Here is a 16,996-nt window from a genome sequence, read left to right on the forward strand (position 1 = left end):
TTTGATTGTTTCCTTCATTGTGTTACTCCACCTGGTTGTTCTAGACTAGGTGAAAAAAAAGGCATGGGACAAAATGACGACATCTAGACTAAGACAAGAAGCCTTGTAGATCAAAGTGCTTCTTTAGCTGATAGCTTTGCTTTTTGTATTTAGCATCTTATCTTCTTCATGGACAAACTATGAGTCAACAAAACCTGACAAACTGACACCTTGTTTGCTGTCTTCTCCAAAAGTGCACATTTGATCTGTGTGCGCAAAGGGATGGGTTTGATACAGAGAACAAATATCAGTTTTAACACATCCAACACAACTTCACAGCTCAAAAAGTCGTTTTCCTGTTCTTCTTTTTTTTTGTTTCCAGTCCCACCCATGGACGTGATGATTGTTCAACGTTCTGAAGACTCCTATGAATGTGTGGCCAACGCCACCCCAGAGGCACATTTCACCTGGAGCAGGTACAGTAGTTTAAATAGCAGCCATCAGTTAAGACTCTCTTAAACAAGCAGTGTTTACATGATTTATCTCGGAGCATTTTCTGCTTTGTCTACAACTCAACACCCTCTTTCACCAACTACTGCATAATTTCCTCACTGTTGTTCAAGTTGTTCGTGTTGACACAACAACATTGTCTGTACTGTAATATTCCAAGTGCTAAGTATTGAGAGTAAGGAAACAGAGTAGGATGAACTGAGCACAACACCAGAACTCCCTATTAAAAATATTAGTTATAACCAGCAGCTGAGCAAAAAGAGTTGGTTATTTTAGATTAAAGAAATTTTAATTTAACATGTTTTCTACATGAGCTTCACAGATGTGTGTTCAGTGTGCTTTTAACCAGTAAGGGACACAACAATACAAGACAAACAATCAATTAAGAGCTAATAACATTCTTTTCATTTTCGTTTATCTTTTAGTCTTTGTCTATGTCCATTTTATGCAGAGCCTCGTTTGTCTCCTCCAGGTCTGATCAGTCTTTGCCTAAGTCTGATATTAAAGTTCAGGGTTCAACTCTGCAGTTTGTGAGGAAGACCTCTGATCTGAATGGGTTCTATCAGTGTGAAGCTGTCAACCCGTATGGAAGAAAAGGTGGAGGTCAGCTCCACGTGTACATGGATTTTGGTAAGATTTGATTTGGATGTGTAGTTTGTCAAATCCTTCTTGATATTTTTTGAATATGTTCTGTACTCGTCTATTGTTTCCAACGACTTGAAAATATGTTCAACATTGTGTTAAAAATGTGCATATGATATGTAAATCAGGGGTGTTCAATGTTTTTCAGGTTCTTTGTTTTATTTTTGAAGCCAAAGTGTCCTATCCTCCTATCTTCTCAGGTTGCTTATTTTGTATTGTAAAAGAAGATTTTTTTAAATAAGTATGTGTCCAAAGATGATTGTGGAGGGCTGTTTGTGTATTGTGACATTTTATAAGAACATCCTGACTAGTTGCATCACTGTGTGGTATGGTGTCTGCACTGTGTCCTGTTGTTAGACACTCCAGCTCATAGTGAGAGCTGCCAAGGAGAGGAGGAACACCAGAGGTTCATTCTGTGGTATTCATGTGCAACTGTATAATTTAATGTCCTCCTTATGTATTTATTCCATTCACTTGCTAGGAAAAAAAAACAAACTTATAAAGAAATGCTCTACTTGGACCGTCAGATTAGGAAGACAGATCTGAAAATTGAAATACTGGAGCACAAGTTAGAGGTGAGTGCATGGTCACAGGTGAATTATCTTAACTCTTGAATTTGTAGGAAATAAAGAAGACCAAATGAAATTTGTATTATATCTTTATTTCACTGCTGTGGTGGTGATAATGGTGACTTAAACTCTGAAGTGATTATTACATGTGGTGTCTCTGACTGCTGGCTCTCTGACTCCTGGATAGCTGGCAGGTGGATGGGGTCATCATTGGCGTCTTCAATTTGTAGAGCGGGGTGTCGCTCTCCTCTGATAGTGGCGATATTATGAGGAACAACACATGCCACAATTAAATCACAGGCCCTCTCAGGGGTGATGTAGGCACTGGAAACGGGCTTTCAACAGGCCTATGGTCATCTTCACCCGGGTTCTTGTCCTGCAGTGTGCCCGGTTGAAGTTCTGTCGGGGCTCTGGTTCAGGGTCAGGGTAAGGGGTCAGCAGCCTGCGTTGGCATGGGTAACCCCTGTCACCCAACAGAAGGCCATCAAACTCTCCTGTAATGTATAGTGGATACATAGGCGACGATTTATATTTTTGCCTGTGGGTGCCCAAATTAAATAAATACCATCATATAAAGATCATATAATTCTGACTATATAGGGGTGCTCACTGCTTCTGAACATCTGATTTTTACTAAGAATTTATTTGTTTTCTAATTCATGATATGAAGCCTATTTTGATGAACTCGCAACACCGAGATGGTGCTGTTCTATTCCGGCGGATCAGAGGGAGAGAGAAGGTCCTGGGTCGGGAAGGAGCCATCGCCCGTCCCTGCCCAGAGGGTGCTCAACCTTTTCAGTGGGTGCTGGTTTGGGATTAGCATCATTTGAAGCAGCAAGAAATGCTGAGCAGCGCAGGAACTGCGCATCAAAAGCCTCATGAGTGAAGCGACAGATGCAGGAGAGTGACAGATTTAAGTGGTGTCACAATCACATCGGACTTTTTATTGACCCAGAGCTAATGTAGGAGTTTGAGAACCTATGCGTAGCTGCAGACCAGTCAGGGTGCCCATGCTGACCTCTGTCCACTTCTCCTGTAGCTCCTATAATGGAATATAATGTGCACATGACTGAGTGTGTGTGTCTCTCTTACGTTGGGTACACAAAACTCCAGGATACAAAGAACACCACCTGGCTGTTTCCATGAGGGCGTGCTCAGACTGGGGCAATGCATGTAGATGCTGGTTCATGTAAAAAAAAACATCCATATAGATGCCAGTACTTAGAAGAACATGACCTTGTAATGAGATCGTCAGCGTGATTTACTAGCAAACACCTCAAATCTATTTGTCAGACCACACAAGGTGCTTGTTGATGACCTTATGAAAACAGCTGACTCCCAAATGGGAGCGCCGTCTAAAGGATCTTCACTACCAGAGTCTGAAAACAAAAGCTACTGACAAAGACACTAGTACACACATGTGATGCTTTAACCTTTTAAGACCAGGTGCAAAATTTGCTTTCCCTCTTGAAGGCATGACGGTTTTTTATATGACTGAATAAACGAGCTTAATTGCTAGTCAATGGTCACACTGGTCATTTGACATTTTCAAAGCAGGTAGGTCTTAGGGAGCTATTTAATACTTTATCTTCTTTACTTTCTTATGTTCCTTCCTTTTGTTATTAATATGTATCTCTCCATGTTTATTTATGTGTCTCTCCTTATAATTAAAGTCTAAAAACGACACACTCTCTGTGTGTTACGACTGAAGTCGTATAATTTGTCTGGCGGGAGTGTGTGCTCCCTGTTTTCTTTTTCTTCCCATCATTTTATGTAGATTGGTTTGGGCCGTAGCCGGCGTGGGATTGGCTAGGGGTTTCCAATTGGATAACTATCGGAGAGGGAGCTATTTAAAAATACAAGATGGCGACTGTCGACGAGCTCCTCATCACCCTCACCTCCCGACCGGCCACCACCCTGATCGTTTGTTACTTTTGACGTTTGTATTTGCTTTGTTTTCCAAGATCAGAAATGAACCTTTTTTTAAGATATGTAAAGGATAAGATTATCCTTTACATATCCCACAGCAGGAACATTTGCAATATTACAGCAGTAGACCATTTAAAGACAGTGCACACAGGAGATAAGAAAAATAAACATTATGTAACTATAAAATATAGACAATGAAATACAACAGAAATCTTACATTTGTGGTAGATGTAGGTCTGTTAGACATGTTGCACAATGAGGGAATGCAGGACATGTAAACAGTCTTTCCTATCTCCTGTAATTAGGAGATTTAAGAGTCATCTGAGACTTTCTGAAGATTGCTGCTTGCCAAAAGATGTCTGAAGTCTACAGCAAAAACAAACAACATGATTCTCACAGTGTTCCCAGCCTTCTCCAGATCCAGATCACAGAGAGCTCTATGCAGGAGGCAGATGATGGCGTCATCCACTCCAACGCTGGGTGGGTGGAGAACTGAAATGGGTCCAGCAGTGAGGTCACCAGGGGGCGCAGATGAGCAAAGACCTGCCTCTCCAGTATCTTATGTCTGTGAGGGTTCTCAGTCATCCAGGTCATAGTAAGAAGTAAAAAGCGTTGAATAAGGTCAGCTGGACTTGTAGAATTACTTGAAGACGTTTCACCACTCATCCGAGTAGCTTCTTCAGTTCTGATAAACTAGTGGGAAATTGAGGTTTAAATAGGAATAAACTCAGTGCATACCACCTACCTGAAACTTGCTTGACCAGAAACTGGGGTCGCTAATTTCCATAATGGCTGGTACTTACCTGTCCTTGAATGGGTGGAACTGTGTGTCTAGACTAACTTATCCTATGAATAGGATAACGAGGCTTGTCCTTGCCCTCCTGTCTAGTGGGTACAGTCTGTGCTCGGTGCTGGAGAGTTCTGATGACTCCTAGTTTGTGTTCCACTGCAGAAGGACCGGGACATCACAATCCTTCCAGCTGACAAAGGGAGACAAAGGGGAAGTGGAGACCAGAGCTCTGGACACCTTTGCAGGTTCCACCCCCACCCACTGGCACAGGTATGTGGACGACACCTGGGTTAAAATCAAAACAGAGGAGGTGGAATCCTTCACAAAACACATCAATGCAGTGGACAGCAACATCAAGTTCACCAGGGACGACATCAGCGGGCACTGTCTTGCCTTTTTGGACTGTTTGGTGCATGTTGAAGAAGATCGAAGCCTCTACATAGAAGTATATAGAAAAACTGTAGACAGAGTCCTCTGAGAAGGATGAAAACTAATACAAATATCAGAAAACACACACAAGGAACACCAACTGCCACAGCAATCATTGGGTCAGGCAACTTTCCAGGTTCCTCTGGAAAGAAAATACCTTGTCAGTATCAACATGCAGTTTAATGTGTAGGGTCATTGTTTCACAGAGGAAGCAGGGGGTGAGGCGTGTCCTGTTTTCATCCCAGTGGTATTCATAAAATATGCCAGTTTGTTAATCTCTTCATCTCACCTCATTTTCAATACGAGTTAATCCTGCACTAGGGTTGCGGGGGTTGCTGGAGCCTATCCCATCTGGCATTGGGCGAGAGGCGGGGTAGACCCTGGACAAGTCACTTTGTTGATCTCCTACAATGAAAAACTGTTTTTATTTAATGTGTGGTGAGGAGATAACTTTTACAAGACAACGCCGCCATAGTGTAGCTCTTTGTGTCTATGCCTCAAGGCCAGATGAACAAGTGTGTTTGATGTTGTGTTCACATTCTGACTCTGACACACCTTTGTGTAAAGTGTAAAAGCAGTAGGACTCAACACTTACATCACAAGTACGGGTCTGAACTACAGTCAAAACAGTAACAAGACAGACCATACTATTACCAGACATCACAAACACCTATGTGGGTCAGAGTCTGCTTAAAAAATAATTAAACACAAATGGAGTGGCTTCTAATTATGTTAGAACTTATGTAAACTCGTGTTCAAAATAAGAAATAAAAGGTTGACAGACCTTAGAGTATCTCTTAGTGCTCCCCTTTAGTGTTATAAATGGATGAGAAACATCTAAAAATGTTGGCCAGAACTCTTTCAGCCTCCGACAAGACAAGAACATATGACATATGTTGGCTGACACCTGTTTACATCTAGGGCAGGATCAGCCCCTGATACATTCTCGCTGATTTGTCCCTTGACAAATGAAGTCTGTGTAACACCTTAAACTATCAATCCATGTCTAACACATATAGAAGAAGAGTGTATTAGTTCCACTGTCCATCTCCAGTCAACATCAGATATGCCCACCCCTTTTATTGCCTGGGAGGATAAATGTACCAACATCTTACAGGGGGCCAACATCTCCACCATCACAGCCATCATTGCCATCATCGCCCAGCACCAGCTTCAGAGGACTGGTCATGTGGTCCGAATGTCTGAGTCTCACCTCCTTAAACAAGTCCTATCCTCCCAGTTTTCCTTTTAGAAAAGGTTTAAGGACAACATCACAACAAACCTCAAGAATTGCCACATAGACCCTAAGACCTGGGAGGCCACAGCAACCCTATCCCTGCCAAAGTTTTGGGGCCTTTTCTCCAGCAGTTCAAAAGAGCTGTTTATTGTCTTATTGCTTGACTGCATCTATTCTGGGAAGCAATTAAATTTTCTTTGAAGCTAAACACTTCTGGCAACATGACAGTGCAAATCATTCCATCATGTTCCTTCAGATCATGAGCTGTCCAAATTTCTTTCTGCAATTCAGTCTTGGTTTCATTTTTCCAAGTGAGGCTTTTGGAGAACTGCTCAAAAAGTTTTACTTCATATGGTGAAGCCTCTGTATCTTCTCTGGTACAGTCTTCTTTTAATGACAGACTGGGATGTAGATGTTTTGGTATTTTTATTTTTTAATTTAGCTACCGGTTGTGTCTGTTTTTCTCCTGCAGTAAACCATTTATTCTCCTATAATTCTGTATACAGTTTTTAAAGTATAATAAATTAGAAAAAATGCTCTGATTTAAAGTACTAAGTAAGTTTAAATACTTTATATAATTTTCTGCATTAAAAAGTCCCATCAGTAGAGAAAAAGCCCAGGCAAACAAATAAAACGGTAATATGATGCTCTTTTTTTTTTTTATTTAGCCAAGAAAATTAATAATTTGTTCATATCTGTGAGCTCCAAACGTTAAAGAACCCTTCATTTCAGTGTCTGGTGTGACATCGTTGTGCAGCAATAAACAGCAGCTAAACATCTCAGGTAACTTCTGAGGTCTGAGGTGGTGTTTGGTTGGTTTCCTCACATGAACAACTTGCTGTTGTATTTAGGTCAGGACTTTGACTTGGTTGTTCGGAAACTTTTTTTTTTGTACTTCTTTTACTGTACATTTGTAGAATGACTTGCGTGCTTGTGGTTGATGTCTTTCTGAGAGTCAGCTCAGACAGAAGTCCTTGTTTGTCCTTGTATAATTCAGAATGTGTACTGGCTAAGGTGCAGCAGACACACTCAAACAAGAAATGCATTTTTTTTACATATATGTATATATATAAAGTAGAGAGTGATGGACAGGGGGGAACGACATGTATCAACTTCACCAAAAGTTTAATGAGGAAGACAGAAAACTCCCAAATAATGTATATAAATGTCCCTGTATGATATTTGAAACTCTTTCTTAACCTAACCTTAGGTGGTTTTGTCATCTTATCAATCATCTTATCACTTTTTCAATTCTTATTTTTAGGGGTGCTGGGATGAGACACACCTATGCTCGGGCCTGAGTGCAGTATGGTCCTTGACTTCGGGAGGTCAATGAAGACTGGACCCAGAACACAGCCCTGAGGAACACCAGCATTAGGGATGGTGGAGGATGTGGAGGTGCCCATCCTGGTATGCTGGGGTCTGTTGATCAGTTGGCTGATGGAGTGAAAGTTGAGCCGAGCTGAAGCACAAACAGCATCCTGATGTATGTTTGGGGGCTTTCAGTGTGGCTGAGAGCGATGTGGAGGGCGATGGAGAAAACGTCCTCTGTGGATCTGTTGGACAGTAGGTAAACTGGTGCTGGTCAAAGCTGTGACATGCTGCAACACCAGTCTCTCCAAGCATTTCATGATCACCAGTGTCAGGGCCACAGGTTGGTAATGTGGTAATGTGGATGTGGTGCACCGCATCCTTTGCCCACACTAAGAACAGACTGGAAGGCATCCTGCGAACAGTCAGTTGCCTCACAGTCCTCGAACAGGAGCCTGTGTGTGTTCGTCATGATGTCAGATCCAGTGAGAGGGCGAGAAAGGACAGTGGGCGACCCGTCACACCCTGCTGGCTCCCGGTTTACAACACTCCCATCAGAAAATCAATAAATCATTTATATTTAGATCAAAAATAAAATGTTTCTATTCTAAAACGGGATTAAAACGTGGCTGTATGACGTGCTTCTCACAGAAGACAAACACTGAACAATTTCAGCAGCAAAATGTACTTTAGCCTCCTGAAGCAAGGCCCCTACACTGGTCGACAACATTTTAAGAGTTCACTATATTCACAGAAACTGAAGCTGAAGGAACGGAATCAAACAATATAGCCCTGGATATAAACTGAAACACAACACCAGTCCTCTTCACTGATCAGATGATCCACAAACATTTGCTTTGTATTCTCTGCAACTTTCTGTCAGTGATTCCTGCAGTCAAAAAAAGAAGAAACCAATGATTAAAATCTCAATCATCTAATCAGATTACAGAAAGAATATTTACACCAACACCAAAAAGCAAAATGACTGTAAACTGCAATCTTTCCTTTACCTCATCTTCGCTATCATCATCAGAAGATGCTGAAATTATGTTCCTTTCTGCAGTTGTCTCTGCAAATATAGTTATATTTAGTATAGTTATAGTTAATATAGTTGTCTTCTGTAAATATACAGAAAAAGATTCACATAGTGTAGCACCACACGTTGATGATGGAGGGCGACTGTAGTTAGTACCTTGTTGTGTTTACGAAGGTACCACACTGAAACGGCTACAATGTTCAAGGAAAGCAGAAGACCAAATAAGATCCAGCCAACAATGTAGGAGCCTGAAGCAACAAAAAACACAAGATTAAAAAAAAACATTCAGATCGAAATACTGATATCATTAATGTCACTAATTAAACCAGCTTATCTGTAGGTTTTCATTCTCAATTCACTTGGTTAAAATTGCAGACTACAATTATTAAATGTACTTTGGGGATATTCTGGAGACCTTTTTGTCTTGGTGTTTAGTTTTATATTACAGACTGCGTTTAGATGGACTAATGTTTGCATTCACACACTGGCCCTCAGGATGTGAACGTTCCTGTACAAGTCAGTTACTGAAACACAAAAAACTCCTGAAACATAAACAAGAACACAACACTTCACAAGACGGAGCCTGTTTAAGGTTTTGAATAGTTGTGTTCAGAGGTGCCCTTCATAATGGATGGTGTGAACATTCATTCAGTTATTCACTTCACTGTGTTGACTCGACCTCTGCTATCCCTGAGATCTGCATTTTCATGTACTCAGTGTTGTTGTCTCAGCCTGAGATGTGTTGAATGCCTCTACAGGAAGGAGCTCAGGCATGAAACATGCTCATGTTTTACAGTGGACTTTGCCAAGACAAACCTTTTAACATATTTTCAAGTCACTATTGAATTAAACTAAGCGGCTTAAACATTGATGGTTTTAGATTCTTTTATTTCAGAAAAAAGACACTGTCTAAACTTCGGTTTCCACTATTTCAGTTTCTCTCCATCCAAACTCAAACTGGTTCAGTACTGTTGTCAAAAGTTTTCGCTTTAGGGGTTTCTGAATAAAACACCTGATGATGACGTCATCATTTTGAGGATCATATGTGTCCTTAGATACAACAGACGAGTACAGAACATATTCAAAAAATATCAAGAAGGATTTAACAAACTACACATCCACATCAAATCTTACCAAAATCCATGTACACGTGGAGCTGACCTCCACGTTTTCTTCCATATGGGTTGACAGCTTCACACTGATAGAGCCCATTCAGATCAGAGGTCTTCCTCACAAACTGCAGAGTTGCACCCTGAACTTTAATACCAGATTCAGGCAAAGACTGATCAGACCTGGAGGAGACAAACGAGGCTCTGAATAAAATGGACATAGACTGAAAGGGGGTGTTGAGTTAATGTAGTTTCTGCAACATCAGATGCCTTTTGATGGGAATTAATCCAAAATTCATTTTGCTAAAGCCACAACTGTTTCACCACTGTAGAAAGACTAGGAAAATGACAAAGAAGACAATGCTTCGAAATTAATCGTGTAAATACTGTTTCTGATTAAGACAGTCTTAACTGAAACACATATATAAACTACTGTACCTGCTCCAGATGAAATGTGCCTCTGGGTTGGCGTTGGCCACACATTCATAGGAGTCTTCAGAACGTTGAATGATCATCACGTCTATGGGAGGGACTGGAAATTAATAAATAAAAAAAGACTTTTTGAGCTGTGACGTTTACTATTGGTGAGCGGAAATGAGCAGAAACATAAGTTGGTTTTGGCAACATACAATACAGTCTATATGCCACCAATCCTTCATAATGTTATGAGCAGCATTATCTAAATACTTTTACTTGAAAATTAGTGAAAGAATCAAAAGTGAACCTTATTTGACATCACTTGCTTCCTGGAATGTTAATAAAAGACAGACCAAATGTAAACTTGATACAGCACAGAGGGTGTTTATGCACTTGTACTGCTTCCAAAGATAATTAACTAAATGACTCAAAACGTTTGTTCAGGCTTGTGACTGGAGGCACTAGAATAGTCACCACACATGAAAAGAGTCAATCACACATTCAGCTGGGATAGGTAAAAGGTGAAAACAACACAACATTTTAACTGTAAAGTTTCATCATACCAAGCAGGTTCAGAGGTATCTCTGTCTTGTGATTTCCACTGGGGAACAAAGTGAAGATGCACGTGTAGCTGCCTTCATCCTTCAATTGAACATTGGACAACTGTAGAGATCCATTTTTATCAGAAAAATTCCCAATAAACTCAAATCGATTATCAGGTCCATTAACATATTGGGGTCCATCCGATTGGATTGTAACGAAATCGTAATTTTCAGGTTTTTCTCTGGTTCTCCTCTGCCATGTAATCTGAGTCAGGGTCTCTGAGGTCTCAATGAGTCTGCAGGGTAAGATAGCGGTCCCTCCTTTCACCACTGTTGCGCTTCCACCAATAACCTGGAGGGCTGTAGAGGACAGGATATGTTATTAGGCTTTCACATCACATCTCACCAGTTTACTGCGCGTTGCCTCATTGCTATAAAATTAGTATGAAGTAGAATGTACTGTATGCATCAGCAGCTGATAGTATTTAGTTATTTCACATTCTCCACCACAGTGACTTGGCCATAGCTTTAATTTAGACAGGCCACAGATTCGACTACATCTTCATCTTTTGAACGGCTCTTTTAAGTGAACAATAAGACCTACTCTGCAGTTGCAAGCCATTCTCAGATGCAAACTACCCAAGCTTTTTTCACATGTCACCATTTACAGTAAAATTGCTTTGCATGGAAGTTATTTGTAGCCTGCCTAGTCATTATTGTGCCACAAAGGTGGCACGAAGCCAAAGCATGGGCCTACAGGTGCTGGCCAGTAAATTAGAATATCATCAAAAACTTGATTTATCTCAGTAATTCCATTCAAAAAGTGAAATTTGTACATTATATTCATGCAATGCACACAGACCGATGTATTTCCAATGTTTATTTCTTTTAATTTTGATATTTATAAGTGACAACTAATGAAAACTCCAAATTTGGCATCTCAAAAAATTAGAATATTGAAAAGGCCAATGAAAAAAATGTTTTTTTTTAGAAATGTTGGCCAACTGAAAAGAATGAACATGAAAAGCATGCGCATGTATAGCACTCAATACTTAGTCGGGGCTCCTTTTGCCTCAATAACTGCATTAATGCGGCGTGGCATGGACTCGATCAGTCTGTGGCACTGCTCAGGTGTTATGAGAGCCCAGGTTGCTCTGATAGTCGTCTTCAGCTCCTCTGCATTGTTGGGTCTAGCGCATTGCATCTTCCGCTTCACAATACCCCATAGATTTTCTATGGGGTTAAGGTCAGGCGAGTTTGCTGGCCAATCAAGGACAGGGATACCATGGTCCTTGAACCAGGTACTGGTGGTTTTGGCACTGTGTGCAGGTGCCAAGTCCTGTTGAAAAGTGAAATCTGCATCTCCATAAAGTTGGTCAGCAGCAGGAAGCATGAAGTGCTCTAAAACTTCCTGGTAGACAGCTGCATTGACCTTGGACCTCAGGAAACAGAGTGGGCCAACACCGGCAGATGACATGGCACCCTACACCATCACTGACGGTGGAAACTTTACACTGGACCTCATGCAACGTGGATTCTGTGCTTCTCCGCTCTTCCTCCAGACTCTGGGTCCTTGATTTCCAAAGGAAATGCAAAATTTGCTTTCATCAGAAAACATAACTTTGGACCACTCAGCAGCAGTCCAGTCCTTTTTATCCTTGGCCCAGGCGAGACGCTTCTTACGCTGTTTCTTGTTCAAGAGTGGCTTGACACACGGAATGTGACAGCTGAATCCCATGTCTTTCATGCGTCTCTTCGTGGTGGTTCTTGAAGAGCTGACTGCAGCTGCAGTCCACTCTTTGTGGATCTCCCCCACATTTTTGAATGGGTGTGTCGTCACAATTCTCTGCAGGGTGCGGTTATCCCTAGAGCTTGTACACTTTTTTCTACCACATTTTTTCCGTCCCTTCGCCTGTCTGTTAATGTGCTTGGACACAGAGCTCTGCGAACAGCCAGCTTCTTTAGCAATCAACTTTTGTGTCTTGCCCTCCTTGTACAAGGTGTCAATGGTCGTCTTTTGGACAACTGTTAAGTCAGAAGTCTTCCCCATGATTGTGGAGCCTTCAGAACAAGACTGAGGAACCTTTTAAAGGCCTTTGCAGGTGTTTTGAGTTAATCAGCTGATTAGTGTGGCACCAGGTGTCTTCTATATTGAGCCTTTTCAGAATATTCTAATTTTCTGAGATACTGAATTTGGTGTTTTCATTAGCTGTCAGTTGTAATAATAAAAATGAAAATGAATAAACACTTGAAATATATCACTATGTGTGGAAGGAAAGTATACAGTATACAAGTTTCACCTTTTGAATGGAATTACTGAAATAATTCAACTTTTTGATGATATTCTTATTTACTGGCCAGCACCTGTATATGACACAACTTTGTGGAATGGTTGCTGATTGTTTTTGATAAAAAGAAAGAAAAAAAGAGACATGAGTTGTCCGTGATTTAGTTTAAAAAAATAATAATAATAATAATAAATGATTGCAACAAAGAGACAGTCTTTTGAATGGGTCTTTAAAAGGAACGGCTGTAGATACGGTTACCTTCAAAGATTCATAAATCCCATCATTAACCGACACAACACACTGCGCATTACAACAGTGTCTGAATCTCTCATTAACCCCAAATCTGCACACTGACGTTGCGACTTTGTCACTTTAAATGATCACAATGGTGTTGAAACTAAGTTTAAAACATTGTTCGCGTTTCTTTCTCTACAATAAATAATCTCTGTTACACCCGATGAAGCAAGAACGATGAAAAATAAGCAGTTTACCTTCGGAGTTTCTGCTCATCAGTGTAACCGACAGCACCAACAGGAGTCTACAGCTCACGGAGAAATGACGGTTCAGGAAAAAGTTCCCCATAATGGACAAAAGAAAAGGACATGGATCCATTCATTCACTCTTCTACTACTACTACTACTCACGAAGTCAGTAAGTGACTTTCAGACCGTCACTACGCCCACGTAAAAGATGAAGTGGATAGTGGGTGGATCCGAAATATCTATGATGTCATTCCCGATACTCTTAACTTGAAATGTCATGCTCATCGAATAACTTCGCAACTTTGCCTTTAGTTACTTGATTACGATAAAACACTGGTGTTGTGTTTCTGAGACATTAAAACAAGTAGATTAAAAAAAAAATAAATGAAAGCGTAGATACAATAGATAAATAAAGTAATACAATATTAAATGAAGAGCTGAAACACTCTTTACCAATAAAATACTAACATAACATAAACAACATAAAAATAGAAAGATAACTTAATAGTTTAATCCCTGTATAAATTTAGGCGTTGATTAAAAGTCTAAATCAAGGCTAAATCTAAACTTTATTGTATATTGATCAATGACTATTCAGATTATTTAAGTCCAATATTTGGACACCATTGTACAACTTACAGTTATTTTTTGGTCGATATTCATTATATAATTTAATCGTCTAGATTTGCTCTAAAAATAGACGTTGATATGAGGCCTTGATTTAGACGTCTAAATCGAGTCTAAATCTAAACTACACTGTACACTGATTAATAACTGTTAAAAATGTTTTAATCCAACATTTGGCCATCATTTATACAACTTGCAGTTGTTGTTTTTTTAAATTTAATATTTAATGATTAATGCATTAAATTCTATCGTCTAGGTTTTGACTAAAATATAGACCGATTATAGACGAGCGAATTTCGGTCTAAACTTAGATAAAAAATAAAAAAGACGTCTAATGCTCAGATTTACATATCATATGCACATTTTTTTTATTTTATTTGAACATATTTTCCATGTACTCGCCTCTCGCCCAATGACAGCTGGGATAGGCTCCAGCAACGCTCGCGACTCTGGGATTAAGCGGTAGTAGAAGATGAGATGAGATTTTAGCATTTGAGCCCCAACTTTCTATGCCACGGATTTTGGGATTTTTCTCTCCAAATGTAAATATTTTAGTTTTCTTGTGCCTCCAACCAGGTATTTATGTAAACTTGAACGCTGGATTTTATTTATTTATTTTTTCTTAATTTCTAGGTTCAAATAAGGAATGCACAATTGTAATGATTGACATGCCAGCAGCAATTGTCGCATTTCATGCATTTAATGAGTTAGTAGATGGAAAAATGGGAGCCTGGGAGTGAGGGACTAATGGGGAGTGAAAAGTGTGACCGTCAGCAGTCAGGGGGTGTAAAATGAATCTGTTTTGTGAAATCTATGTAAGTATGTGTCTTGAGCCCATCTGCCAAGCACGAAGACCAGAGGTTTCTGAGTGATCATTTATTAACCTAAATTTCCACATCAATTTTCTTCAATATTTCACAGTGAAATGACTTGAAATATTGTACATTAGCAGTCAAGGTCACTGCAAACAAGAATTAAGGCAACATTTGAACAAACCTATGAAGGAGAGGGTTTTATGATGGTTTGAACATGAAGAATTGAACTGTTGGGATGCATTTAGGTTGGGTGACTTTGTCAGTATGTTTCTTATTATACGGTAAAATTACTTGAAATGCAGTAATAGTGGGGGATGTTGTGAACATAATCAAGTCAGTAATTGAGGTAACCCATGAAGGAAATCGGCTTTTTAACCCTGATAAGTTTTATTAACATAACAAGCATGAACAAATAGACAAACGGCAAATAAACAATGTCAATATTTCATACAACAATAAAACACCAAAAAGCATTTAAAATTTGAATAGGGATCTCTGAGGGATCTGTCATTTCATTCCGTGTGGAACCTCAGGAAGCAGTTGGGATGGGGGCGAAGCAGAGGTGCACATTGCACTTGTGACCCATTGCTTTAGGTGTACCATTGCACCCTGTTTTTTGGCATGACTGTGTGTGTGTCTCTCTTACGTTGGGTACACGTAGCTCCAGGATACAAAGAACATCACCTGGCTGTTTCCATGAGGGCGTGCTCAGACTGGGGCAATGCATGTAGATGCTGGTTCATGTAAAAAAAACAAAAACATCCATATAGATGCCAGTACTTAGAAGAACATGACCTTGTAATGAGACTGTCAGTGTGATTTACTAGCAAACACCTCAAATCTATTTGTCTGACCACACAAAGTGCTTGTTGATGACCTTATGAAAACAGTTGACTCCCGATTGGGAGCGCCGTCTAAAGGATCTTCGCTACCAGAGTCTGAAAACAAAAGCTACTGACAAAGACACTTGTACACACATGTGATGCTTTAACCTTTTAAGACCAGGTGCAAAATTTGCTTTCCCTCTTGTTCGAGAGGCGAGACTCAGTGAAGGATTGCTGGTTGAGGCGGCAGACCATGGACGTTGATTCCCATTAAAGAATCAGGAAACTTAGACAGAGAGATCCTTTTGTCTTTTTTAATACAGTTCTTTACAACGTGTGTGTATTTAGTGTGTGGTCTGAAAATATAAAGGAAATAATAAAATGTATTAGAAATATTCTCTGAATATTATTCAACAGGTAAATCAGAATAAACATTCAAATAAACTGCTATACGATTTACAGTTCACCAGTAATATTCCTTACTTATGTATGAACTGCTACTTAACACAATGGAGCAATAGTAATGTAATGTAAACAGTGGAGAAAACTATACAGTTTCCAACATAACCTTAGCAGGGGCAAGACGTGCTTAACAGCATTAGCTTATATATCCAGAGTGTAAACAACAGCAAATAATTCGACATTTCACAATTCTTATTAATATTAAGCTTAGACACGATCACAACAATAAACCGAGTTGTAATCTTAGTGCTAGCAAACTAAATATTCATCATATCATTAAACCACCACAGGCATCCAAACTTAGCTGCAGTGCTAGCAAAGGGAAGAGCTTTCCATGTAACACAAAGTGCAATGAAAGTCGAAATATTAATAACTAAGAGGTAGAAAACACTTACATTTCGTCAAGAACGCACACAGGATACGGTAAACACGAACACATAGAGTCCATGCAGCTTCAGCCTGGTCACTAGCTGCTCTGCTGTTCGTCAGTGTGGCTGATATATTTTGACCCGTCCAGACTGCGTTACTGCCATTTCACCAGCAGACGGCGTCTCACGTGCTGGGCTTTCTCACACCTCTTAAAGGCATGAAGGCTTTTTTTATATGACTGAATAAACAAGCTTAATCGCTAGTCTATGGTCACACTGGTCATTTGACATTTTCAAAGCAGCCTAAAAGTGCTGTTTTTATCTTCAATCCAAAGTGAAGTTTGAAAACAAAAATATGTATCTGTGAAGTGGGATGTATTCATCATTTTGGTCAGTTTGTCATTATACTTTGGTAGGTCTTAGGGAGCTATTGAATATGTATCTCTCCATATTTAATTATGTGTCTTTTCTTTAATTATAAATTAAAGTCTTAAAATGACACAGTTTCTGTGTTACGACTGAAGTCATATAATTTGTCTGGCGGGAGTGTGGTCTCCCTGTTTTCTTTTTCTTCTTTTGGGCTGAGGCTGAGTGTCTTTTTATGCAGATTGGTGTTGCTGTTGGCGAGCT

The 16,996-nt window shown here is 39.9% G+C and overlaps 1 protein-coding gene and 1 pseudogene across 2 annotated transcripts; one reads left to right on the forward strand and one right to left on the reverse strand.

The window, feature by feature from the left end:
• LOC125017655 overlaps positions 1–16,996 on the forward strand; it is a 43,389-nt pseudogene that overhangs the window by 15,711 nt on the left and 10,682 nt on the right.
• Positions 7,194–13,785, reverse strand: LOC125017650 (V-set and immunoglobulin domain-containing protein 1-like). 2 transcript variants are annotated; one of them, XM_047601061.1, is made up of 7 exons: positions 13,280–13,785; positions 10,522–10,860; positions 9,980–10,061; positions 9,567–9,724; positions 8,589–8,680; positions 8,407–8,465; positions 7,194–8,285 (listed from the first exon to the last, which is right to left on the reverse strand). In XM_047601061.1, the coding sequence occupies exons 1-6, from the start codon at positions 13,398–13,400 to the stop codon at positions 8,442–8,444; spliced, it is 816 nt and encodes a 271-aa protein (XP_047457017.1). In that variant the 5' UTR covers positions 13,401–13,785; the 3' UTR covers positions 7,194–8,285; positions 8,407–8,441. The 2 variants fall into 2 exon arrangements, with proteins under 2 accessions (XP_047457017.1, XP_047457016.1); XM_047601060.1 differs by having other exon boundaries at positions 9,980–10,073; positions 13,280–13,781.

The sequence above is a fragment of the Mugil cephalus genome, chromosome 12 (assembly GCF_022458985.1).
Source record: "Mugil cephalus isolate CIBA_MC_2020 chromosome 12, CIBA_Mcephalus_1.1, whole genome shotgun sequence".
NCBI lineage: Eukaryota > Metazoa > Chordata > Actinopteri > Mugiliformes > Mugilidae > Mugil > Mugil cephalus.

What these genes read in the sequence shown, in the direction of transcription:
- LOC125017650 (XM_047601060.1), bottom strand. Translation starts at nt 13,400, where the DNA reads ATGGATCCATGTCCTTTTCTTTTGTCCATTATGGGGAACTTTTTCCTG. An exon ending in GATACCTCTGAACCTGCTTG is followed by an intron (nt 10,074 to 10,521) that starts GTATGATGAAAC and finishes ATTAATTTCCAG; the next exon opens with TCCCTCCCATAGACGTGATG. An exon ending in GCACATTTCATCTGGAGCAG is followed by an intron (nt 9,725 to 9,979) that starts GTACAGTAGTTT and finishes TGTCTCCTCCAG; the next exon opens with GTCTGATCAGTCTTTGCCTG.